Raw genomic sequence first — 25,697 nt, 5'->3', positions numbered from 1 at the left:
AGACAGCTCGATAGACCACGCCCCTTTCACCCATGACCCCACCCCCCGTCCAATACCATGCACTTAGCAGCCTGACACCTACAATTTCACCTACAAACGTTTGTGAAGAACTTTATTCAAGCTTGTCTTAGTTTATTTTTGTTTTTTGGGTTTTTTTGTTTTCTTTTTCAAAAGGTTAGAAAATGTCAAGAGAATAATAATCTTACTTTGACATGATTGAGCACTCATGAATCATTTCTTAACAGCACATCCAGAGATATGTTGATTCTGAAATATGTTGATTCACATTTGTTTCTTCAATTGAATATATAGGTCACTGAGTGTATTGAGGGCTTGGTTTTTGAGTAAATTGCTTATATATGTTTGTAAATAAATATACATTCACAAAAGCTTATCAGGTTGTATTGGTGACATGCGTGGAGACACTAGTTTGTGGATCGGTGTAAATATTTCTAAGTGTTTCTAATCTCTATACGTGCACTGATTCAAACCATCTGTGCTGCCTTCTGCCAGTGCTAAAGAGTTATTTAGTGTGTTGATCGTGATTAATTAATCTTATTAGTAAAAAAATCTGTATTCTGTATTATATATATATATATATATATATATATATATATATAGGCTATACATACATACATACATATACACATATATACAAGAAAAAAATAATAGCTTATTTTTTTTTAATGACCCTGTTCAAAAGGTTACATATGCTTTTTTTCTGCCCTTCAGAAGCTACATGAGATATGTACATGGTTTCCAGAAGACAAAATAAATACAACTCTGATTATCATATTCAACAAGTATTTTTTTTGTTTGTTTGTTTTGAGATATGGATTTTCCGGGCAGTATTAAATAAATAAAAAACAACATAAAATTTTTATTATCTCTTTTATTTAGTTACAAATAGATGTATGTAACCCCGAACACGTGTGTGTGTGTGTGTGTGTGTGTGTGTGTGTGTGTGTGTGTGTGTGTGTGAGTGTATGTTTGTGTGTGTGTGTGTGTGTGGCCTAGTACAACCTACATTACGGAGATGGCAATATCCAAAATCTTTGTCCTTGTGGAGACATTTTTTGTTCCCCATGAGGAAAACAGCGTATTAATCATAGTAAATTATGTTTTTTGAAAATGTAGAAAGTTTTCTGTGATGGGAAGGTTTAGGTGCAGGGTTAGTGTAAGGGGATAGAATATACAGTTAGTACAGTATAAAATCTTTGTGTTTATTGAAAATCCCCATAAAACACGAAAACAACGTGTGTGTGTGTGTGTCTAATGTTATATATATATATATATATATATATATATATATATATATATATATATTGTACACACACACACACACACACACACACACACACACTTTGTGATTTCGTGTTTTATGGGGATTTTCAATATATACTGTATATATGAACTTTGCCTGTGTCATTGACTCCAGATAACAAGTCAGTGTATAGCAAGTAACACAGATACATGAGTTTGCAACCAGCACCCCAACACAATCCATCATCCAAGTCTGCTTGACAGACTGATACATTCATATCTTTACTTTGCACAACTGTGGTATTCAAACGGCTTCCTGTCTCTTTTCTCATTTGGGGGATGTAAACAGATTAACGCAAAAATCTTTCGAGGGCCCCCCTCCCCATTCCCGACACAAACCAGTGCACCCAGAAGGAATTAATTGGTTTCAGCAGTCATCCCTTCTGAACAATCCACTTGAGCGCCCCCAATGTAGCCTCCCGGCAGAGACATCTCATCTGTCTCACACTCCTCCCCCACAGAGCCGACGTCTAGACCCTCTTGCTGCAGTGTGCATCCATGCTCACACTTGACTAGGGCATTAGGTTCACACCCTGCACTATCAGTTGGGATGATGCTAGATAATGACTCAGGCCGAGTTGCAGAAACACTCAGCTCTTGAGACACTGACGAACCATCTGATCTATTTTTTACCCCTCATGTAAACATGCCATACTGCAGGCATGTAATGTGATTATTGCATGTTTGTGATGTCTGGATCACCTCTGTTAGACGCATACCCACCCGTCTGTGTCTTATTGCGGACAACCGGGGAGGGAGGGGTGAATGGATGGATGTTTACTAAGGATAGAGAATTGAAACAGTGGTGTAATGTTATTATGTGACAGTTCCCTGTCCCTCCAGGTTGCAACAGGCCTGACAGTCAATCTTTTGGCCATGCGTCACTACATATGTCTCATTTAGAGTGACGATGCAGGGGACTGTATCAGTGGTATTGATAAATAATCTTATTTATTCTCAGCTTTTGAGCTTAATATGTTATATTGGAATGTTTTTAAGGCATCAAAGTTGTGAAACACAGTTTACATTTTTAGACTTCTGAAACAAACTAGGGTTTGTTTACTGGTCTGCCATGCAAAAAACACAGTAACAGTAGTTGTATGATTACTTTACTGTGAATCAGTGTGATTTCAAATCAATCAAAATATTTGTGAAGCCATTTTCTGTTTCAGTGTTGGCGTAGTTACTGTGTTTTGCCTTTGTGGGGCAGTGCTTCTCTCAGAAATGAACATGCATGGTGGTGCAGAAAGATTCTTTGGTTTTATGACTTTATGTTAAATTTAACGACAAATTGTATTAGGAAAAACAAAAAGGGAATATGAAGAGAAACAGTCTTGCAACTGAGGTTCAGTTCCAGCTGATTTTATTTCCTTCTTGGAAAAAGACAAAGTTCTGTACAGAGGTCTGACAGGCAGTGACTTGACACAATTGGCTGGCTTTTGAGTTCAACTACTCAAATGTTGAGATATGGTATGGCAAGACAAAACAATATTGTACACAGCATATTGCACAAAATGAAACAATAAAACATATCTATATATTCCAAAAGTCATGAACAACACTCTTAAACATAGGGATGTATAAAGATATATGTTCTCGTTCCTGTCATGATATATCATCGTCAGACATAAACACGCAATCTTTTACTTATTTTACAGTCAATGTACATAGAAATCTTCATGTTGATCCTCTGCCTTAAACACAACTGCTCTACATAAACCTGAATTCAGAAATACAAAATGCTATTCGCCATGCCATAATATACTAAAACAATTAGCTACATTTAGCCAACAAGTAGAAAAGATTAAATATCCTTGTACAATTATGGAGTGAAGACGTACTTCATTGTTCATGAATTATAGGCATTTCGACCGTATCTGTAATTCCATCCAGTGGTTAAAACCGAAACGTGTCACTATAAAAGCACAAAGAAATCGGTATTCAAAAGGTACAGTATCCCAAATAAGGACACGATAAATCGCAGCTGTCGCTGCAGCTACAGCTACATACAACTTCATTCAGCGCGCGCATCGTAGGCTAATGATGATTGGTCGTTGAAATGTAGATACTGTCTCTTTAAGAAGCCTGTGGATTGACACTGTAAACATGTTTAGGGGGCAGATTCTGGAGACAACCCAACCCCCTGGTTTTAAAAATCGGAAATCCAAACAGCGATATTCACCGATTGACACCCCCTCGATAGATTTTGTACAAAAATACACTCAGAAAATAATGAAACATTTAATCTCCGTTCCATGTGAGAGGTCATCAATTAAATAATACGAAACAAGACTAGCCCTTCCGCGAGACAGACGGACATGTGCATGTGTAGCCTATACACACAACAGAATGACTAGAACACAACTGACTGAGGGGAGCAATGTTTGGCCATTATAAATACATCGATATAAAAATGCCAGCGCTTAAAAGTTACTTGCGAGAGAACGAGGGTGAAAAAAGTAAAAGGCAGAGAAAGAGAGAGAACGCTCCTCGGATGAATTTTGGTCCTGATTTGTAGTGTAAAGAGTCGAATATCATCTGAGTTGCGTCTGAATCCTGATGTCATGACGACAGAAAAGCTGGTGATTGTGATTGTTTTGTTTTTGCGTCTGATATGGCGCTGCCATTCGGTTTCAATGAATCAACACCAGTTACGCTTCTCAACAGCCTTTCGTAGTTAAATCGTAATGAAAGCATGCGATTCTGGTCTAACAAACGACTCTGGTAAACAACCTCAAGCGCGAGCACCTCCATTCAGTACCTCCAGCAAAAAACAAGCATTTGACCAGACTTTTTTTCTGTTTAAAAACGTCCCTTTTTAAGTCGAAGAGGGCGCACAACGTGAACTCGCCACCGCGCAACGCCTTCCTCTGCGTCCAAAGCGCGCCTCCTTCCAGCACCAAACGAGCAAGCTAAGCACTTTCATCTGCACTCTTGTCAGTGGATAATGAGAGCCCACAGTATCTGCTGCATGATAAACAAGAGGAATCATGTCGTTGATTCGTCTTCTGACTCGTCTCGGAGGATTTTTGCAGTCCTCCAGTCATATTTTCAAGTTCTCCTTTCAACCAGACTCATTATTAGCGCTCAGTAAGTGAACACTAAGTTTGATATTGTCGATTCGAGCCAGTCCCCTGATATCATCTCGCTCACCTCTGGGGTGCAGTAGTCGGGGAACTCAAAGTGCGAGCCGGAGCCAGACTCAAAGTTGAACTCCAAATCTCTGTCCAGAGGCGCTGTGCCAAAGGTGCTTAAGCTGTCAAAGCCGGGACTGGGGTCCGCCAGCTCGTCCTCGAACTCCTCATCCGAGGAGGACGACTGCGAGGAGGACGAGTGCGAGGCGGAGGGCGTCGGAGACGGCGCGCGGGTGTACTTAAAGCGCGCGGCGGGCTCCGCGTCTTCTTTCCCGCTCGCTAGCCCGTCCTCATACAGGCTCAGCGGGTCGCTGGATTCCGCCGAGCTGCTCAGAGTGGGACTGGCCGGCACGGCGACGGAGGGCGGGCTGCTGTCAGAGCTGCATCCCCCGAACACATGCCCGCGCTTTGCTGGTTTCTCGGGTATTTGTTTGGCGGCGGAGACGGACCTGGATTTGTAGAGCGCGTGGTGGTCTGCAGGGACGGAGTGGGCGGTCAGCTCAAGCGGCGTGGACTTTCTGTGCGTCCTGCTGAAAGATTTCGAGCTCTTTTTGGATGCAGACTTCGCGCCGGGGCTGCCGCTCACGCGCTCCCCCTTCTCCCCAGTCTTGCCGCTGGATGACTTCACCTTCTTCCGAGGTCGATATTTGTAGTCAGGATAGTCTGCCATGTGCTTGAGCCGCAGACGCTCGGCCTCGCGGATGAAGGGGATCTTGTCGCTGTCTTTCAAAAGTTTCCAGCGCTTGCCGAGTCTCTTGGAGATCTCCGCGTTGTGCATGTCCGGCGACTGTTCCATAATCTTGCGCCTCTCTATCTGCGACCAAACCATGAACGCGTTCATTGGCCTCTTGATGTGCCCCGATGGGGTTTTGCACCAGGCGATGTCCATTTTATCCCCAGCTGAGTTTGGGGAGCCGGGGGTCTGAGACGCGTCCATGTCTAGGTCCATCTCCCCCGAATCAATAGAATCGCCGGGGAGCACGTCGCTGTTGTTGCTGCTGATGTGCGTTTGCTCCACCATAGCCAGGTCTGTGCCCATGCGCTACAAACAGTCTCAACTTTTAATTGCGCACGAAAATCCTACACGTGCTGCAGCTCGAGACGCGTTGATAGCGCTAAGAGTCTTTCTTCTTCACTCTTGTGTGGAATATGATTTAGTCAGTCTGTACACAAAGTTGCTGCTGCTGCTTCTGCTGCTGATTCTGCTGCTGACTGTCTTTTGGTTCAGCACGCCGTCCACAAAGCGCATATCCCTGTCAAGTCCCGGCAACGTCGTCAAAATCAACAGTCTGCCGTTCAACTGCCGGTTCGACTGAAAACGAACCCAGAGTGCGCTCTGGACGCGAAGTATCTGAAGCCGTTTAATGGAAACGGACAAGTGTCTTCATCATAGTTTGTCGTATGACCATGCGGTAGGTTTAGACGACTGCACTTTTTCATGCTCTGAACTTCCTATCACCCTTCACAACTTTCAATACTTCTGCTAAACCGCCTCACAAGGATTTATCCTTTTCCGAAGGTATAAAGGAAAGAGATTCCAGCCAATCAGCTGCTGTCACTAGCCTATCCACAGCCAAAGCCACACCTCGTCGCCGTTCATTGGCTGAATATAGTATCTAATAATAATCGGCGCGTGCAATGAGAAGCTTTCTGTCTGACCTCATTCCATCTACACTGCAAACTTAGTTTTAAAGGCACATTATGCACTCCCCCTTTCCTAGATCGCACGCCGAATTTGGCAAGGGTGTAAGTTAGGATAAGCAATTCTGATGTTCGATTATGAGCGATAACACGGATTAAAATGTAAGATTGTTAAACCCAGCTTTCCACAAAGTGTTTACTTTTTTCTCGCGGGTATTGCATGTATCATAGAGGGTCTACAAATGATTGTTTTATTTACAATAATAAATGGCGATATGAATAGAATCTTCTAGTAGTTGGTAAAAAAAAGAAAATCGCTCCTCTATATATTCAGCATGCACAGCACCGTGCGTTATTTATTTATACACAAAGACAGCGCGCGCCCACATGCCACGCGCTTCTCCATTCAAAAGCAGCATGTTCTTGTTTGTGTTGATAGCTCGCGCTATAGTTATCGGGTTGAAAAAAATAAAATAATGATAAAAGTGTTTTATGGTTGGTTTTCAGCGATGTCTATTTCTTAAACAGTCCATTTCATATTCTTCCAAATTTTATATTTCTAGCTAGGCTACTAGAATGAAGCTGATACCAGAATGCACTCACACAGCAAACAGTCAAATGCAAGAGGTGAAGAAAGCGTTTGGCAACGTGACTCTGTTAAAACTGCATTCGTTCATGCCTCCAGATGGCGTACTAGAGCCAACGTAGGACCGAAAACAGTTGTTATTCCACACAGAAAGTGTCTGCTCTGAATAATTGTTAAACTAGATAAAACAGATCTGAATATGCATTACGTAATCAAGTCATCTATCATGGATAGAAAATAACAACAAAAGGCAAGTGTCTCAAGTCTCATTATTGTGAGATGTGAAGATTCATCTCCACTATCTCTGCAGACAGTGACTTCCTAAACCCTGAATCAATATAACTGAAATCAATACTTCAGTGACCTCATGGCTAAAGTATTAGTTAAAAAAGAAAAAAAAAAGGTTAACCATTTACCACACCAATTGTACACTGTGTGCATGAGATTTTCTAAGGCAATTCTGTGGCCATTTGATTTTGAATACAGTAATCAAACACCTTTGACTGTTTAAACAGGTGTGCTGGGAGAGAATGCACACTAGTTTACCTTATCGTGTCTCATTACAGGGACAGATGGCCACCCTTCTACACTTACGATTATTTACTTTAGCAGTTACACCTCAACAGGAACACACCAGCTATAGGCCACACAACTGCTATTTTCTCCAGGTGAGTCAAAGGTGAGTACTATTGCATGCCAGAATCGATTGTAAAATTTGATTGTTAACGTTTCAATTTTCAAAATATTGACAACCACAGCAAGTGTATTATATCAAAAGGTCTGTTATTTAAGTCACTACAGGCAGAAACATTGTTTTTTCATGGTCAGTTATGAGGTTTTGGGCTATCTGACTTTTCATAATGTGTTCCAGACTAGTGGAAATAAAACATCCATAATACACTTATAAGTGATAACAGTGATAATATACTCTCACAGGCTGGTTTCACAGACAGGGTTTAGATTAAGCCAGGATTAGGCCTTAGTTTCATTAAAGTTTAAATTAAATTAGAAAAAAACATTACTTGTGTGCTTTTTGAGACCAAACAATGGCACTGACTTATTTTAAGATTTTAAGTGTAAGTGCAAGTTGCTTTCAGTTAAAACAGCTCAAACATGCATTTTAGCCTGGGACTTAAAGGGATAGTTCACCCAAAAATGAAAATTCTGTCAGTAATTACTCACCCTCATGTCGGGTCTTTTCACATAGTGTTTAAGCGTAGCGCGTCTGTGTTGTACGTCACCACGTATCACACATGACCAGCGTCGGCCAATAGTGAGCCTACGTGGTGACGTGCAACACAGACGCGCTACGCTTAAACACTACGTGAAAAGACCCGAGGCCCAGAGAGAAGGAAATGAAAAGTGGAATAAAGTCGTTATTTTTGTTTGTTTTTGCGCACAAAAAGTATTCTCGTCGCTTTATAAACTTAAGATTGAGCCACTGGAGTCACTTGGACTATATTAAGGATGTCTTTAATACATTTTCTGGGCCAGCAAGTTTCAGTCCCTTAGAAGCCTATGGAGGAGTGAGACAACTCTCAGATTTAATCAAAAATATCTTAATTTGTGTTCCGAAGATGAACGAAGGTCTTACGGGGTTGGAACAACATGAGGGTGAGTAATTACTGACAGAATTTTCATTTTTGGGTGAACTATCCCTTTAAGCCTTGTCTGTGAAACCAGGGGACGGTGTGCTGTAATAGGGCTGAAGAATCATGATCATAACCTTTATATCCATACTGAAATCTCAGATGGCCAGACAATGATTCATGTTTTGAATCTTTGAAATGTTGGTGTCCGGGATGCCGTGACCCAGGAGACTTTATAAAAGTTTAGCTTAAATGTGTGATATGAATAAATAGTGTTCATAAACAGCTGTTGAGATAGTATTGAAACAAATAGAGGCCTGGATCCAGAAACAGGTTTTCTTACATCACGTCTTAACAAGCAGATTGCACTTTATCTATTTGAATCTGTAGATTCCAATTATAATACATATTTTAAAGGCTGTTTTCTCAAAAAACTGTTTTATTTTTTCTCCTACAGAAATCTCAAATTCAGCAGCACTTACATACACCAAACACCGTTTTATTCACATCTGCATATGCCTGATTTTATACATTTCATTCCTAAATACAAGGTGATTTTTAGCTGTTAACAGTATTTTCCTATTTATAGAGTGACAAAAAGAGATCCCCTCTAAAACCTTTGACTCTAATATGCCAATAAAATGAAACAAGAATTTCGAACCTGCCTGTCTTTATTTACTGTTCAGATTTCTGTTCTGGAAATTTATGCAAATGAGTGCATATGTAATTAGATAATTTGCATATTTAAACATCAAATTTCAGAAAAACTGTAATAAATGTTTTTTTTTTTTTCTTGCAGTTCTTAACAACTGAGAAAATGTGGTGATATCTTTTAGTTAAATTCGGTATCCTATTCACCAGGGGTGTCTTTTTAAGAAAACAAAATCACCTACAGGATAAAATTCATGTGCAATTGCCACCGAAAAATGACCTACAACAGAAGGATCAGAGATGGACAAATCCACTCATAATGAGAGTATTTGATCTCATAGGCTGAAACGAGAGGCTTTAGTAATGGTCTGGCGGCACGGCGCACCGACGGCTGCTTGCTTAATTCACTCATTCACTCCCCACTACCACGGTGTTCAATCCAAACCCCACTCCTCAAGCTTGGCTTAGTGTTGCCATGGAAATCCTGACTGTTTGCTCTCAAAACACATTCAGACAAGAAAGTACATGATCTTGCTAGTCTTAGCCCAGCGGAGCTGAACTACACAGTCTAAAAGGACACGGGAACGTCCTTATCAATCTGCCTGTCGATCTCTTCTCTGCCGCCAAACCCATACATAAACAAATTAAGGGATTTGCATAGATGTCAATCTGATGCCTTGGGTTATATGGACAAGCGACCAACAGACTAGATCTGGGTTTATGAAAATGAGCTTACCCTGCAGTTGCCAGGAAGATGAATTGGGGCAGGGAACAGTGCACACAGTGTGTACACTGAGGTCAGAATGATAGTTGGAGCCGTTATGACACGGTCTGGAGGAGCGTGCCTTCGAGTTATTCATTACATTCTTTCTGTCCCATCATTGCTGCCTTCCTCATTACCAGGCTAATTTCTCCAGCCTCTCTGTGCTGCTGCCATCGCACAATGGAGTCTTTGTGCATGCGAGCATGTGTGTGTATCTGCGTGAGATTGCTAAGCTCCATTGAAACTGTTCAACTGAAATATAACTGTGGTCCAATCTGACCCCAGCAGGTATTCCTCTTAGCTTTTAAAGTTGTGTATGCCATCTGTAATGCTTTAAGTTCTCATTACTTAAACTCTTAACTTCTGCAAAAAGGTCACCCAAATGTCTGTCCCTTTCTTTAGTTGGATAAGCTTGCCTGTGGTGAGGTCACCCAGATAACTAGCACCAGAGAGCCAAAACGGTTACAGCCAATTGTCCAGCTCAGCAGATTATTTCCCCCTGAGCAGAAGACTGAGGTAAGAACACAACTTCAGGAGTGAACGGCTGATGCCTTATCTTTCACAAGGGTTTACTTCCCCATTGCAGCAATAAATCAGGAACGGCGCCCAAAGGCACGCCTCCTTTTTCAGGTTTCACGTGTGTCTAACGTTCACCAGTGCAACTCAGTGCAAGAGCTTCCAAGAACAGTAACGTTTATCTTGATAGCATCACTTCATCAGCACAGCTATTCTCAAAAGTGGTTTCATGTTAATTATGAGCTGATGTGTTTTCTCGATAAAGAGTCCATAGAAAAACTGAACAGAATTTGTTGGATAGATTCCAGTCATGATATAGTCAGTTCATTTGTTTAAAGTGTTACCAACCGTTATAAACTGAAGTGATGCTATAGTTAATTATTAAAACATTTTAAATATTTGGCCTATGCCAAAGAACTTTATATCACAATACTTGCTTGCTGGGCTGTTAATAAATGCATGCTTGTTACGTTATTTCGCCTCCCCGAGTCTTTCTGGTAGAACTGTTCATCCAGAGACATGTTTTTTTCAATTCATCTCCATGTTATTTATTAAGTGGGTGAATCTCATGAAACCTGTCAAGTTATATTTCAACCTGAAACCAAAAGAAAGATCATTAAGAAATGAAAAGAAAGGAAAGCAACAAAGCCTGTTTTACAACAGATTTTAGTTTTTACATTGTGCTATTATTTTATGACAGTTAAACACTCCCACATAATTCTCATTAGTGTAATGTAATATAAACATTACTTTTTTATTATTTTAATGTGGAAAAACATATTTGCATATTATTTGTGAAGTATTTTTTTTATCATTGCAGCATTCGTTTTATAGCAAAGCAAAGAATGCTTATTTAAATAATAAAAAACTCTCAATGTGCTAAAGTGGTAAAAACACTGGATTACTGTAATGAGAGCATAATGAGAATCACCATTATGAGTAATGGAAATGATTCTTTCTTGAAGGAAAAAAAAAAGTAAAGTGTCAATCTATTATGATAATTAATTTAATTTCACAATGGAAAAAGGTTGTGTCTTAAGATTAGTCTTTGTTATATTTATGCTAAATCAAATTTATTTTTCTCCCCCATTAATTGTGTGACCCCCCCAAAAATGTGACTTGGAGATATTTTTAGTGTGATTTACCGAAGGATTTCGGGAAAAACAAGTTTGAAAATGTGAAGTTGAGAATGTATTTATTTATTGTAAAGTGTATATTTACATATATAAATAGAAGAAGAGAACGAGTGTCCATATATGATGTACAATAGTCACCAAATGAATTTTTTTTTTTTTTTTTTTTTTTTTTTTTTTTACACTTTTGTGTCTCTGACAGCTTAAACTTGATCTCTTATTTAGTAAACACTAGAGGTTTTACTCAAGGTTACGAATAGAGATTGTGCTGCTCTGGAGGCAACAAAACGTGTTTTGATGAGCAGAGTGCATTCACTTGTAGAAAGTTCTTGTTTATGTTTTGCAAGCAACCTTGAGCAGTAGATTTTCTCTGGGTTATTGTAAGTAGGCTGTGCTTTTAAGTAACATGAGATGGAAATGTTTTGTGGACAGTAAAGCGAGTGAAGAAAGAATGGCTAAATATATACAGTTATGGAGCGTGAATGGCCACTCTGCGTTAAGTTATGTAATTTGGCTCAAGGTTTGTACCAAAAGTGGAATATGTTTAGGTGAATATTGGAACAACAATATTGTGTGTGTGTGTGTGTGTGTGTGTGTGTGTGTGTGTGTGTGTGTGTGTGTGTGTGTGTGTGTGTTTGCTGACATTTTCCTGTCTGTTGGAAGAGAGGACCCAACACTGACTTAACAGGTGCTGTATCATACACCGGCCACACACACATGCACACACACACACCTTTAGTACATGAAACCCAAACCCAGTGACCTAAATTAATCTCAGTCAGGTCTACAAAGATGAGCGATATTCAACATATGTTTTAGGTTTAACCAACAAAGAAAAAAAGAAAGAAAGAAAAGACGCAATTACAATAAATGGAGACTAGAACTGTCAAGCTTCAAAAATGATGTGAAAGCACTGTAAATTATCATAAGAGTAATCCATATGACTTGCTCTGCATGACAGAATCTATGAGAGAAGTAACAATGATGGATTCATGAATGAATCATTCCTCTGAAACAGATATTTTCAATGAATCAGTTGATCCACATCCAGTGCTTGATAAAAAAAAAAAAAAAAAAAGTGCCGGTACTCCCGATGCTCGGTTCAAAATGCGTTTCTGAGGAAGGGAGGGCTGAGCGGGCTTCCGTACGGGCAACATGTCAGTAGTGCCGGTGTGTAAGAAAAACTGGTGGTACGCGTACCGGCACTCTTCAAGCACTGTCCACATCACAAAACCAGTCTGCCAGATTCTTTCACAAATTAAACTGATCTGATTCTCTAAACCCACTGACTCAGTGATCCGTTTGCAGCAATTAACAGTAGTAATAATGTTGAATAACAACTTAAATTGGTTGGTTCCAAACACAAATATCATGTCTTCAGAGTACTTGGAATATAATAGCACACGAGTCGGTTGCACTTTATTTTACAGAACATGCACTTACGTGTACTTACAGTACTGGTTAATATAAGGTAACTACATGGGTTAATGTTAGGTTTAGGGGTAGGTTCAGGGTTAGTACCTTGTCATTACCCATTGCAATTACTATTATAATAAGTACATAGTATATTCATGGGTAAGACTGTAAAGTAAAGTGCTACCCACTAGTCATATGGATCACTTTATGAATCCACTATGGTGTTTTTGTGTCCCTCTTGAAGCTTGAAAGCTCTTTTGCACTGAAAAGGGCGACTTTCAGTTTTTAGAAACAATTCTCTTTTTGTGTCCCACTCAAGAAAGTACACTTTAAATCAATAAGATTTGTTTGTCGTTCTGTACATCAGTGCACTTATTTTATGTGTTTACTAACATACTAAAATACTTGATTATCATTTTAACTGTAATGTGTTATTCAATATTACATTTAAAGTTAAAATATTTTAAACGTACTAAATTGCAACTTGATCATTACAAATGTGTAATTACCGGCATACAAGTTCAATAGAAATGACAAAGGATATTTTAGTTTACCATAAATGCTTGTCAGTACATTCGACAGTACACTTTAACCATTTTAAGAAGCAATTTTTAAATTGCATATAAAGATTTACTTAAGTCTTACTTAAGCAAGCAGTTCAGCTAATTGCATTTAATCTAAATGTATTATTAATGTAATCTATAATTTACATTTTTTGGCAATTAACATGCCACATTAAGTGTCCATAAAAATAACATTCATTTCGCACTTAAGTATATTCTTTTAGAGTTTGTAATTTCCATAATAAGGATTCTTTTTATTAAGTTTGCTGAAGTGTACTTTTTCACAAGGGAAATATTTCTGAGCGAGATGCTCCTTTAATAAACACATACGCAAGAGAAAGAGAGAGTGAGAGTAGTGAAGGGAGGAGAAATAGAGAAAAGTGTTTTTCTTGGACTCAGAACAATTATTGCTTTCACAATTGCAGACAGCAGGGCATCAGTACTGGAGATGGAGAAAGCAGATCAGTTCTGCAGCTCACGTACTGGCTGCCTTTCTAAATTCTCTCCCTTAACTGTCTCAACCATATGGATTTTAGAACAAAGACATATTACGTTTATGCTAATTACAACAGCCATGTGCAGACAAAGGACTGCAAAGGTGTACCTGTACCATGATAAAGACACTGAGAATGCCATGCGTATGAGATTGGGCATGTGAGCATGTTTATATGTCTTGTTTGTTCCATCAGAGGAGACTGTGACATTTAAAGGATGAGAGACCCTTTTCATACTGAAAATTGGAAACTTAGAAGCCATTTTCATTTCATTGATGCACTTCATAGGGTAAGAAGAGAGAACAGAGTGGCAGAAAGAAAAAAACGGTGGAGAGGATGTTTGGAAGTGAGATAGAGAGGGAAGTCAAACAAAAAAATGGAATACAAATTAAGGTGGATGAAGCGCAAACAAGATGCATTGCTGCCATCTCTCTCTCTCATACAATTTCGCTTTCTCTTGTTTATTATTCTATAGTGCCGCTGCTACTCCCCGGCAGCGGAGACAAGTATAGCAGAATGTTAAGACAGGGTTTTCGGGTGGCATGGCACACCCCGAAAAACTTTCCCGGCATCCCTTCTGCTCAACGAAATGATGACGCATCATTCTGCTGACACAAGTCATCTGATTGCTGTGTCACGGCATGGTTTTAGGCGAGTGGCAGCGCTCTGGCTACAGACGTAGAGTCTTTTTTTTTCTCCCAGACGCACTGCGGCACAGCCAGACAACTAGAGTGGAGGCACAGGAGCTCGCAGCTGCAGTCTACTGGCTTGTTTTGGGGAGGCAGAGGAGCCGAGCACTTCCTCTCAAAATACCGCCGTTCTGCTCCTCTCCGCCGTTGAGGGATCATTTTCATCGGGGCAGAGCAACCGAAGAGAGTAGAGCCAAGAAAGAAGAGTCAAACAACTTGGAATTACGCTCCGTCTCACATGCAGACAGAAAATTTGGAGAAGCGAGCCCGGATCAAGATTATTTTTTTTGGGAGCTGCTGATGCCATTGCCTGCATGTGCAGGACGGTGTTCCCAGGCTGAAAAGTCGACGATAAAGACTTGGATTTCAGTGCGTCACCTAGCCGTCCCGTCGTAAACCCGTCCCACCCTGAGACGTCCAGTCAGCCGGGCCCGCCTGCATTCCCACTCGCGGCGACCGGCCAAAGTGGCCGTTCCGCTCCAAGGTTAAAGTGGCTTTCGATCTTAGACTTAGTCCTTGTCCAGAAAGCAGGGCAGAGCCGAACAGAAACGGCAACGCAGCAGCTGAGCCGAGCTCAGCCAGACAGACGTGTTGACCTAAATCAGCCCCAGTCATGTCTGGACGCAGCCAGAGCGAGGCAGACGGAGAGGAAGACAGAGCGAGAGAGGGAGAGAAAGCGACCCCCACGTACTGACTAGTACATACACTCGCACTACGGTAGGTTTAGACGACTGTAAGTAGCCTGTAGTTTGTTTCCCTTCTGTTTTGGTTCAGTTCTTGCTGATGCTTTCCTTAGCTGAGATTAGCTTGTCTGTGGCTGCGCTTCTATCTTTGTGCCATAGGGATGGAGATAAACGAAGGAGGCTGTGCGGGGAGGGGGGAGACGGAGTTATCTCTCTCTCTCTCTCTCTCTCCCTCTCTCGCTCTTTTTCGGCACCGCTTTATTTCGTTCTATTAGCTGGTGTTCATATTCAGCGTGTCTGCGTTTATCTCCACCATTGCTGCAGAGCGAAACATAGAGTCGTAGTCCCCCTCAACTCCCCTGTTTGCACTTTTGGGTTCAGGTAAGGCATTCACTTATTCGTCTTCGACAGCCAAATATGCGAACCCCTTAGTTTGAGTGCGTGCGGGTGGGAGGGCGGTTTTTGTGCATTGCATTTATTTGCTTTTGGTAAATCCAAGGCACATTAAAACGCAATATCGTGAACAAGAGCACATTCCCCTCCTCCCATGCGCAGACTTCAAGGGAATATTATGAATGTACAGTTAGTGGGGTATGCTTGAGGTGCACGTTTCTCTTGAACTGAAGGACAGCTAATAACATCACTCAGATACGCCTCAGATAGTAGATTAATCACAGTATAGTGGGAATGATGGAGCCTTTTAAAAGTAGAATCAATGTAGGAACATCTTTTAACAGTGTTAGTGAGTTAAAGTAAGTAGAAGTGTATAATGTATGCCTTTATTTGCTCCTGGCAACAAGTATTACAATACATGCCAACGTCTAAATATTTTTCTTGGCACAAATCATCCCACGCTCAGCAGGAACGCAATGCTGGTCACAGGGGAAAACAGAAGACTGATATCTAGAACATCTCCACTCGGATTCCTCCTGCTAGCAAATCACTTATTAGTCATTGCTTGGAAAAGTATAACTTTACAGTTTTATTCAAATCCACCTGCACAGTGAGCCACAGTAAATGTTCTCACACGCAGCTGTTCTTGATAAGAACTCAAAGAGGTATTTCTCTGTTAAGAGGCTCTCAGGTAAAAGTTACAGGTGTCATATTACATTTCACTACTGTGAGATATGTAACCTTGTATAAATGCACTTTCAGTGTCAAAAAGAGTGGGTACGCAGCACGGCGCCAGAACAAGATGGACCATCTGTACTGCATGGGGGGCATAAAGTAATGTCAACCATGCAGGTGTAGAATAACTTCAACTATGTTTTAGATGGCGGAACACTTAATGTAATAAATGTAATATATGTAATTTTACAATTACTCATTATATATTATATTATATTATATTATATTATATTATATTATATTATATTATATTATATTATATTATATTATATTATATTATTATAAACAGTATTTATTGTTTACTTCAGTCCAAAATACATGGATTGTTTTTGAGTATATAGATAGTTTGGCAACCAAAGCTCTATGCTAATTCTTACTGATGCATTTACAGTGATCAATTTAGGATGAGTAATGACCCCTCATATTTACTGTACTCTGGTCTCTGTCAAACTCTCCTAATAGTGCTAGTTCTGCCACTGGCAAACATGGTAGGAGAGGCTGTTCTTTTTTATTAAATGAATTACCTTAAAGTCCTCCGTTAGCCAATAATTTAATCCCTTAAAGCTCATCTTTGATCAACAAAATTACATATTTAAATGTTTTTTTCCTTGAAAAAAGTGTCTTCATGCTTTAAAATAGCTTGAATGTAACTCTACACTCTTGCCTTATTTAAAATACGCGGTTCTATGAATATGCAATATTAGCCCCGCCTCCACTCACTCACACCAGCTAAGAGATCCACTCATTGACGATCACATGTTGATGTGATTGGTTACAAGGTAGTTTGTGACGTCAGAAACACCAGCAATTTCAAACCGCGCTTTTGACACTGTCTTTGGTTCACTGTAGTTTTTGCAGAGAAAATATTCCGCAATGATATTGACTTGTGAATTTGCACATGGTTTGTCTCAAAGCATATTAAAAACACCACATAGACATATATACAACATTATAGGCTTGATTTTCACCACAGGGGGACTTTTAAGAATTATAAAGTACCATCTGTATCAACAGGGCAGTTTTATTCATTAATGATACCTAATTGCTTGCATGGTTTTCTATATGCCATGAAATGTTATTATTTATTTTAAGATTAAGAAAAGGATAAATAAACACCTTGCATATCCTTTTTGGATACCTTGTCACCCTTAAACGTTTCAGTTTTACCATATTTTCTAGATCATTTGTTTTACATTCATTTTAAAGCTAACATACAGTACTTAGACTTACATTAGAAAGAGCCACTGTTTGTCATACAGTATGGTTTATTGGATTGGCCTGTAGCTCAATTAAACAAATGCACTCCATCACTGCAAAAAATCAGTGGTAGTTTTGACAGGCTACCCTGCAATTCATAACTCAACTGGACTTTATTAATCCCCAATGAGTGTATTTAACTATTGTACTTCAAATTACTCACTTTCTTTTGCTTCAGTGCCCATATGCTGGTGGTGAAGTCCGTATCCCCGCTTGACACTTGCAGTAAAGTTTGTTGTCATAGCATCTCTGTCACTGCAATCAACACCAGTCATTTGTGGTGGATGAGTTTAAGTTTCCCTCTCTAGGTTAATGAATATGAATAATAGATTTTAGGACGAATTCAATGCCGTTTCTCTCTGTGCCAACTTTCACACAGGATTCAGTGGCATCGCATCAGTTACATTGTCACGGACTGTGCCAAGCATCCAGTTTTCCGTTTGTTTTTCCTCAACATCAAAATGACAGTTAGATCGTATTAGCTACATCAGCAGTTTCCTTAAATGACCTTAAATGACTTACATGAAATCATGGAATCTTAAGTACTCGCAACATAGCATTTAATGCAAGTGTATTATGTCATATCAGGATTACAGTACATGCATTCAATCTGTTGCTTTTCATACCAGAAAGTGGGTCACACATCTCAGCTCGTGCCAGACCCTACTCATCTCCATATGTTTGCTCAATCTACTTTCATTTGCCAGCTCATCCCTGTACATCAGTTATTGTATCCCTTTTTGCTTAGTTAATACAGTGCATTTGAGCATCAGCTTTGATGCTTGGTTATTTTCTGAAGCCTCCTTTGTTCCGAACTGCCTTCAATCATTCTTAAATGACATCAAATGACTGAGCCCACAACCCATCCCCCCGCACGCCCCGCCGCAGCAAACAGCACACATCTGAATGCACTTGAGGTCCTTAGATTATAAGTGAGAATTTACAGGCGAACAAGCAGTAAATAGCTTCACTCCATTATCCGTAGGTTTCCAGAAGGATTCCTTATGCTGTGGATTATTTTCGAAACCAAAAACCAAAAAGAAACAAACACTTTTCAAACACTTTTAGAAGTTATTGAGTTCTCTGAGTCTGTATACACCATAAATTCACTCGGTTCACTCAGTGTTCTCAGTTTGAGCTTAATATAAACTTCTCAGTCAGAATCCAGTCCATTTTTGTATATTCCTCTAAATATACAATTTCATTTTTGTGGCATTAACTACATAGCCTGGAGATGCCAGTAATGTGTCACTGATAATGTTTTCTAACTGACAGCAGACTGCCCTGATCCGTATATGTGGGTCAGTGACATGCGACCTGCGAAATCACGGAGGACACACTCTGTTGAATAACCACCGTAAAGATCACATGTAATCACACGCTGCCATCAAAACCAGGGACAAACATTTTCAAATGCAATGTAGTGCAAAAACACACATTTGCTAAATTGTTTGAGGCTGACAATTTCAGCATGCAACTTATTTGAATATTTATATCTAAAAGCACAGCGCGATGTTCATATCAATGCATGTTTTTGCCTGGTCGTGCTGTTTCCATCAGTTCAGTGTATTTTGAATGCATAAATAAGCAGGAGTATTGCACTGACTAGTTTTGTTATTGTCTTCATTACACACTGACAGTAAGCAAATGCGTGGAATGCACTTCAGGGCACTTTTCATGCCTTCATTATGGCTGTGTAATATTCAGCCGAGCTCATGTCCATTTTTAAAGCTGGCATGGGGTGTACTGTGCCTCAGTGTTTTGCTGCGGTCACTGGGCTTGTTATTTCCCCTGAGCTTTCCCTTTTATAACCACCTGAAGCTAACTCGCCACAATATCTGAATCAAAATTGAATTACGCATGTACACAGACTGTTTTTATTAAAAACCATGGCTTGTAACTGTTGGAAATCTAGTTCAGATGTTTACTGTAGTCATTAAGCATGCTAATTACACGGTTCTCTTGAATACTTGATTCTGATTGGTAAAATATATTTGCATTATGACCCCTAAACTACAAAGCTGGGCTAGTTTCATGGCTATTGTAGCATTTTGTGGTCTCTTTTTTTCTCATGTATTAAAATAATTTACTTTAAGTAGCCATGTAATAAGCCCTCTTTTTCGCATTAGGGGTGGTTGATTATGATTTCACTTTTTTAAATTTTAGTTAGTGTGTAATGTTGCTGTTTGAGCATAAACAACATCTGCAAAGTTACGAAAATTCAAAGCAAAGGGAGTATTTTTTTTTTTTTTTTACAGAAATCGCTTTTTACGGACTACAACAAACGGCTGGTAGGGACTACAATGAGCTTCTTCACAGGTTAGTGACATCACTAACCCTACAATTGACATAAACCCCGCCCCCAGGAACACAATTTATAGATTATCATGACAGAAAATGCTAATCAATGACTAGAAGATAGTTAACTCCACATCAGCTACATAAATTCATCAACTAACCATTCAGAAATGTCCTGTTGCATTCTACATGTCACTTCTTCTTGACTCTCTCCATCTTTGTCCGACTCTGGTTTGAACATAAAACGCTAAAAGTTTTTTTAATTTATAGTGCGTGAGGTAGCTGGTAACACATGAGCTCTTGAAGCTCCGCCCTCTGTGCTGGGAGCAGCAGCTCATTTGCATTTAAAGGAACATACACAAAAATGGCGCGTCTTTGCTCACCCTCAAAAAGTGACAATTTTAACAAGCTATAAAAATTTTTAGCTAAAACTTCACATACACACTCTTTTGCCTCTTGTGAAAAGGGCATTAGGACCCCTTTAAGGGTTTATTTTTATAGTGATTCACTAAATGTACATTATCCCTTATCTGTGTTATTTTAGTATTATTTATGTACTATATAGTTTTTATTAGGGGACAAGCACAGAAGGTGCGTAGGCACCTATTGTACTGTATCTGTTAGTGTTCTTCTTCTTCTTCTTCTTCTTCTTCTTCTTCTTCTTCTTCTTCCACTCTTGAGTCAATGGCAGCCCATAGAACCGCTTGTGGTAAAATTATGAAATTTGGCACACAGATGACATTCTCATCATTAACCACAGCAAATTTGGAGTCTCCATAACCATATGAACCATAAGGGCTAGAAACAAAAACTGAGGCTTTATCTCTGCAATGCTTTAGCGTATTGAGAAGAGTCCTGGTACATTTAATCACAAGCATGAACTGAGGCTACTTGCAACGTTTTGGCACAGAACCACCTACTGGTCAGGGGATATGAAACATTTCTAAGCTATTTTTGCTTATAACTTCTGAATTGTTTGCCCAAAAAATCAATAAACTCTTTTGATTCAGTGCAGCATATCGAGTCGAATGAAACCAAATTATCCCATGTTAGCCATTTTGAGCATCTTCCATTTCGAAATTTTGACATAAAATGCTGTATTTTACGAACCTATTTGTGCATCGTTAGAAAACTTTTTTCCGTGTTTTTGGCACCATGGCCTGGTACTCATAAAATTTCCAGACACCTTGTGGTCAAAAATTATAATGAAATTTTAAAAAATGCTAATAGCTTTTGATTAAATTTGCCTATTTTAATGAAACTGGTCTTGATAGATTCCTTGAATCATATGAGAACAATGATACCAATTATGCCATATTCGGTTGAGCTTGCTGTCTGCCATATTGAATTTCTTCGAAAGCCTACTTTTTTTACCTTCTCCTAAAACGTTGGTCCGATTTCAACCAAAATCAGCTCAGATCATCTTCAGACCGTGGCAGCACAAAATTATTAAACGTTTTTTTGATTGACCAAACCATTCTTGAATTTTAACGAATTTGATGGCATGGTGCCAAGCTGATTCTGAGGCTGTGACTTTGCATGCTTTGGCATATTGACTCCAAACTTTGGAGGTATCATTGTCACCTCACACTAACCACACCACATCAATTTGGCCACCTATTGGTCAAAAGCAAGCGTGCCGCACAAGCCCTGAAAAGTGAAGCCAAAACGTCTTGATCGCCCCCCGGTGACTGGTCCTAGTATAGGTCATAAGCCCCGCCTCTACGTGTTATTCAACGGGACGTGAGACCAACTAAACAACACTTCAAATATCTTTTTTCCAAAGGTGGTTTCTTTCATTTGCTGTCGTTTTTATCACGCTGATTTAAGTGCAAGTGTCTGTTTCCAAAATAAGTTGTTTTTTAGTTAGTTACGTGATGCGGTGGTGTAACGTCATGATGGACAGCTGTGATTGACAGGTTCTCCGAGCGAAGTAGTCACTGAAGCACCAACGGACATTTTTTCGGGATCTTCGGAGGACTGAGGAGATTGTATTTACTTTATTTTAACAAGCCTCTTGTCGTACTGCAATCAATTTTTAAAAAAGTGTGCAGAATCCACTCTCCCTGAGTGCATTCGGCGAGAGTGAGGGCGGAGCGTTGATTTCACGGCTTTGCTTCCTGCTCACTACTGCGCAGGTCTGGTCCCGAGATCGCTACTGCGCAGACTCAAGTTCCAATATGTCAGTGCCATATCGGGACGCTGGCGGCTTCAGTTCTCATCAATGGAAGAGAGCGAAGGGGCGTCATCCATCTTTTTTTTACAGTCTATGGTCAAAAGTGATAAGTAATTAAATCTAATTAATAGTGATTGTATTTATGATTTTTCAGGCATTTTGCCTAAAATAATTCAATAATATCCTTAATTACTCATTGTCGTAGTTGGTCTGATGCTCCCAGCCATGCTTGCATTACTCATTGTGCCTTTTTGAGTCTACTATTGATTGTTCTAAACCAAGCTACATTTGACAGCAATTACAATTGAAAACAAATGATAACCTCAGCTTCATATCTGAACCCGAATTGCCATTTAGGGGTTTATTTTGGTTTATAATGACCTGCTGACTGCAAGTTTTCCCTGACATATCAAGAGCAGATGCAGCATAAAAAAACTAGTTTTGTTACAGCTGACTATAAACTCCTTCACAGTTGACTCCCAGAAATGTTGTTTATATAAATAGATAAGTTGATACTGTTCAACACAGCATGCCTGCATAAACACGATTCCATTTTCTCCAGAATAGCTCTCTGCAGAGGTTGCTTGGCGTTCCTTCGCACACTTTATGATCCAGTACGAGGCATTTGGGCCTGAGATGTGAGCAGTGTTTCCTGTGAGGATCCTTTGGCTGTGCAATCTGCTGCTCACCCTTGACAGCAGTCCACACACACACACACCAGCATCATTACCCATTCCCACTGAAGCCGAGCTCCGCTCTGTTTGTGTTTGTGTGTTTACAGTAAACGGCGGGATAAAAGGCGTGCTGAAGTGAGTTGGTCAGACAGGTCTTGCCAAACCCACAGGCTGTTCTGCTGCTTTGCTACCGCTGTGGTGTTTTGATGTGCTCTACTGTGCAGATGCAGTTTTTGGGCAATCACCAACAAGCTACCGTACATGAGGAGACTCTGGTAAAGTAAGGGATATCTTTCAAGGTTAGTGTCAAATCCCAAGGGCGCCACGATGCAGCTGTTCCTTTAGCACAATGTCAGTTTGTCAGGCCATGAGGCATCTGTCCCTGCTTGCTATGCCAAAAGCAGTTCAACAGAAGAGTGGATGCCCTTGTGAAAAAGAAGTATGCTTAATTACATTGAATGTGTAGTGTGTACTTCAAATTGAAAAAGTGTCTTTTAAAAAAAAACATACTTACAGATAATGTAATATTGAAATAAAGCTAAAATAAAAGGTCACTTATGTGTACTTATAGAGAGTACACTTTCCTGACTGTTTCTTAACATACTTAAGAATTATACTACTGTACAAATAAAACGTTTTACTTTAAAGTACACTTTAAATTATGTTTAAATTATGCTTTAAGCTTGACCTTCATGCTTATTATGCTTAAAAATCACCACCTCATAAAAAAGTTACATTTTCCAATATGATTTTCTTCAATATGATATTGAAGCAATCATGAAATGACATGTAAAAATGTACTTACTGTAAGTCCTACTTAAAGTCCAGCTAATTTAATTGAATATAAATTTAAACATAATACATTTTCATTTAATTGCAATTAACATGCAATTAAAGGGATAGTTCACCCAATAATTTAAATTATGTCATTTAATTTAGTAATTGTTTTTTCTACTATGGAAGTCAATGGCTGGTTGCCAGCATTCTTCAAAATATCTTCTTTGTGTTCAGCAGAAGAAAGAAACTCATATAGGTTAGGAACAACTAACCTTTAAGTGTCCACAAACATTTCACACTTGAGTATATTCTTTTAAAGTATATTATTTCTGTAATAAGTACTCTTTTTTAAAAAAAGTATGCCACTGTGTAGTTCTATTTCACAAGGTTGTACATGTACCAACATGCCCTTTGTTTGAGAAGTGCAGTCACATCCTTCCTTATCAGGAAACAACCACACTGCCTTATATTTATCAATATCAGTGCACTACTATTCTTATGAATGTTGATATTCACTGTCGGGTCAGTTGAATGTCCGGGTTTGCGGATGGAAGCGAGTGACCAAGCACTCAGACGAGTTCGCACCACGTCCTGTGGCTTACACAACAATTACATAATGAGACATAAAGGTATTAGTCATTTGTCTAGCTGAACAGATACTGGCTGCTCCCACGCTAGGATGTGTGTTGTGTTATTGTGCTCCACCAGTTGCCTGCAGCGCACAAATAAACACTACACCAGACTGATGGAAAGACTCCAACTCCATAAGAACAACATGTACAAACAGGGACAGAGAGCTAAGTCAATAAATCTGAAAGGCTTCAGAGCTTTTTCAGGAAAGATGAGCAAAATAAGGCCACATTTGGCACCTGTTCAATTTGAAAAACCTCACTTTTCTTTCTTTCACACTTCAAGTATTTATATAGACCTTGCAGTACATGAGACTAGGATAGTTACCTAAACAGCATGAAAGAGAAATAGTGATGCTGTAATCAAAGTGCTGTCCGGCCAGTGGGGCCTATGAGAGTCTATCTCACTGGTTATTGTTTATGTGTTGATCTGCCTGGAGGTGGTCCGCGATCAAACCGAACTCAAAAACAATCCCTTCTGCTTGATCTGACCATGCAGTACATGAAGCCCAGCACTACTGGAGCAGAATGAATGGAGCTGCAGGGCCAAACTTCCTCCCTGCTCTCCATCAACGAAGAGAAGGACAAAATGTTTTCTGCAACATGAGTTCTGCTTGCACAAGCAACGCATAAGTCACCCGTAATGACTCTGCATATAAACACATTCTGACACCCACAGAAATACAGGCCATGTTGTTAACTTATGTAAAGGCATGTAAGTGATACATAGTGGGTCCAATTACTGTCTGAGTGATGTACTACAACATAACATATACAAGACATTTGTTTATTGTTGTTTAAAAATTATAGAGGCTAAGGCACATGGGATGACAGACTGTTCTTTTTCATATTCAAACATTTTTCTTCTTTATTTCAGCAAGAAAATCCTGCTCCAGCATGCCACAAGTCATGGGAGAAGACAAGGCTTTGGAAGGAGAAAGAAACCCATGGGGTTTTTTTTCTGTCCACGGAGAAGTATGTGAATGCATAAATTCATTACGTTTCTCCAAGAAACATTTATGTTGTTGGGGAAGCTATTTAGAAACTGTAGCTTGCCAAGGTAAGACACATTATATAAAGTAGTTAAACTACTGTCAATGTACTCTATATAGTAGAAGCAAGCTACTGAGAAAATGTAGCTAAATTGGAGATAGTTCACCCAACTATTCTATCATAATTTAGGCCCTTACATTTAGTACACCTGGTATTAAGATGCGTTTTGGTCGATCGGATCACAAGTGGGTGATGACAACAGGGTCTAAAACGTTTTGAGCTTGTCCACTTTCAGCCCCTTCCAGAGGTAGTCGAAAACAAAGCGTAGTGTAGATGTTCATGTGGTCGAATGTGTTTGAACAGCCACAAAAGACCGCCTTATCCCCGCCTAATGACCTGATGCTTACACATTATGGGAAGCGCACCAGCCAGATGGGATTTAAACTTTGTCGGCTGAAGACCCAAATTTGGTTGGAAAAACGTACCAAGCACAATATTCTCTCACAATTCCTGATTTCTAACACACACTCACAGCGTTCGACGTCGTTTTGTGGCTATCAGAGCAGAAACGAAAGGTTCTGCTT

The 25,697-nt window shown here is 39.7% G+C and overlaps 1 protein-coding gene and 1 long non-coding RNA gene across 2 annotated transcripts; one reads left to right on the top strand and one right to left on the bottom strand.

Annotated features, from left to right (window-relative positions):
* Window positions 1-2,669: 2,669 nt before the first annotated feature.
* On the bottom strand, window positions 2,670-7,063 carry sox4a (SRY-box transcription factor 4a). The gene has a single exon (XM_079880173.1). It carries the CDS (start codon window positions 5,494-5,496, stop codon window positions 4,411-4,413), a length of 1,086 nt encoding a protein of 361 aa, XP_079736299.1. The 5' UTR covers window positions 5,497-7,063; the 3' UTR covers window positions 2,670-4,410.
* Window positions 7,064-12,422: 5,359 nt separating this feature from the next.
* LOC307163099 lies at window positions 12,423-25,199 on the top strand. Its single transcript, XR_013822017.1, has 2 exons — window positions 12,423-15,215; window positions 22,822-25,199. It is a non-coding gene; the product is annotated as an uncharacterized lncRNA (long non-coding RNA).
* The last annotated feature ends 498 nt before the right edge of the window (window positions 25,200-25,697 follow it).

This window comes from Squalius cephalus, assembly GCF_949319135.1.
Source record: "Squalius cephalus genome assembly, chromosome: 8".
Lineage (NCBI taxonomy): Eukaryota > Metazoa > Chordata > Actinopteri > Cypriniformes > Leuciscidae > Squalius > Squalius cephalus.
This window is presented reverse-complemented; position numbering and strand designations above follow the sequence as displayed.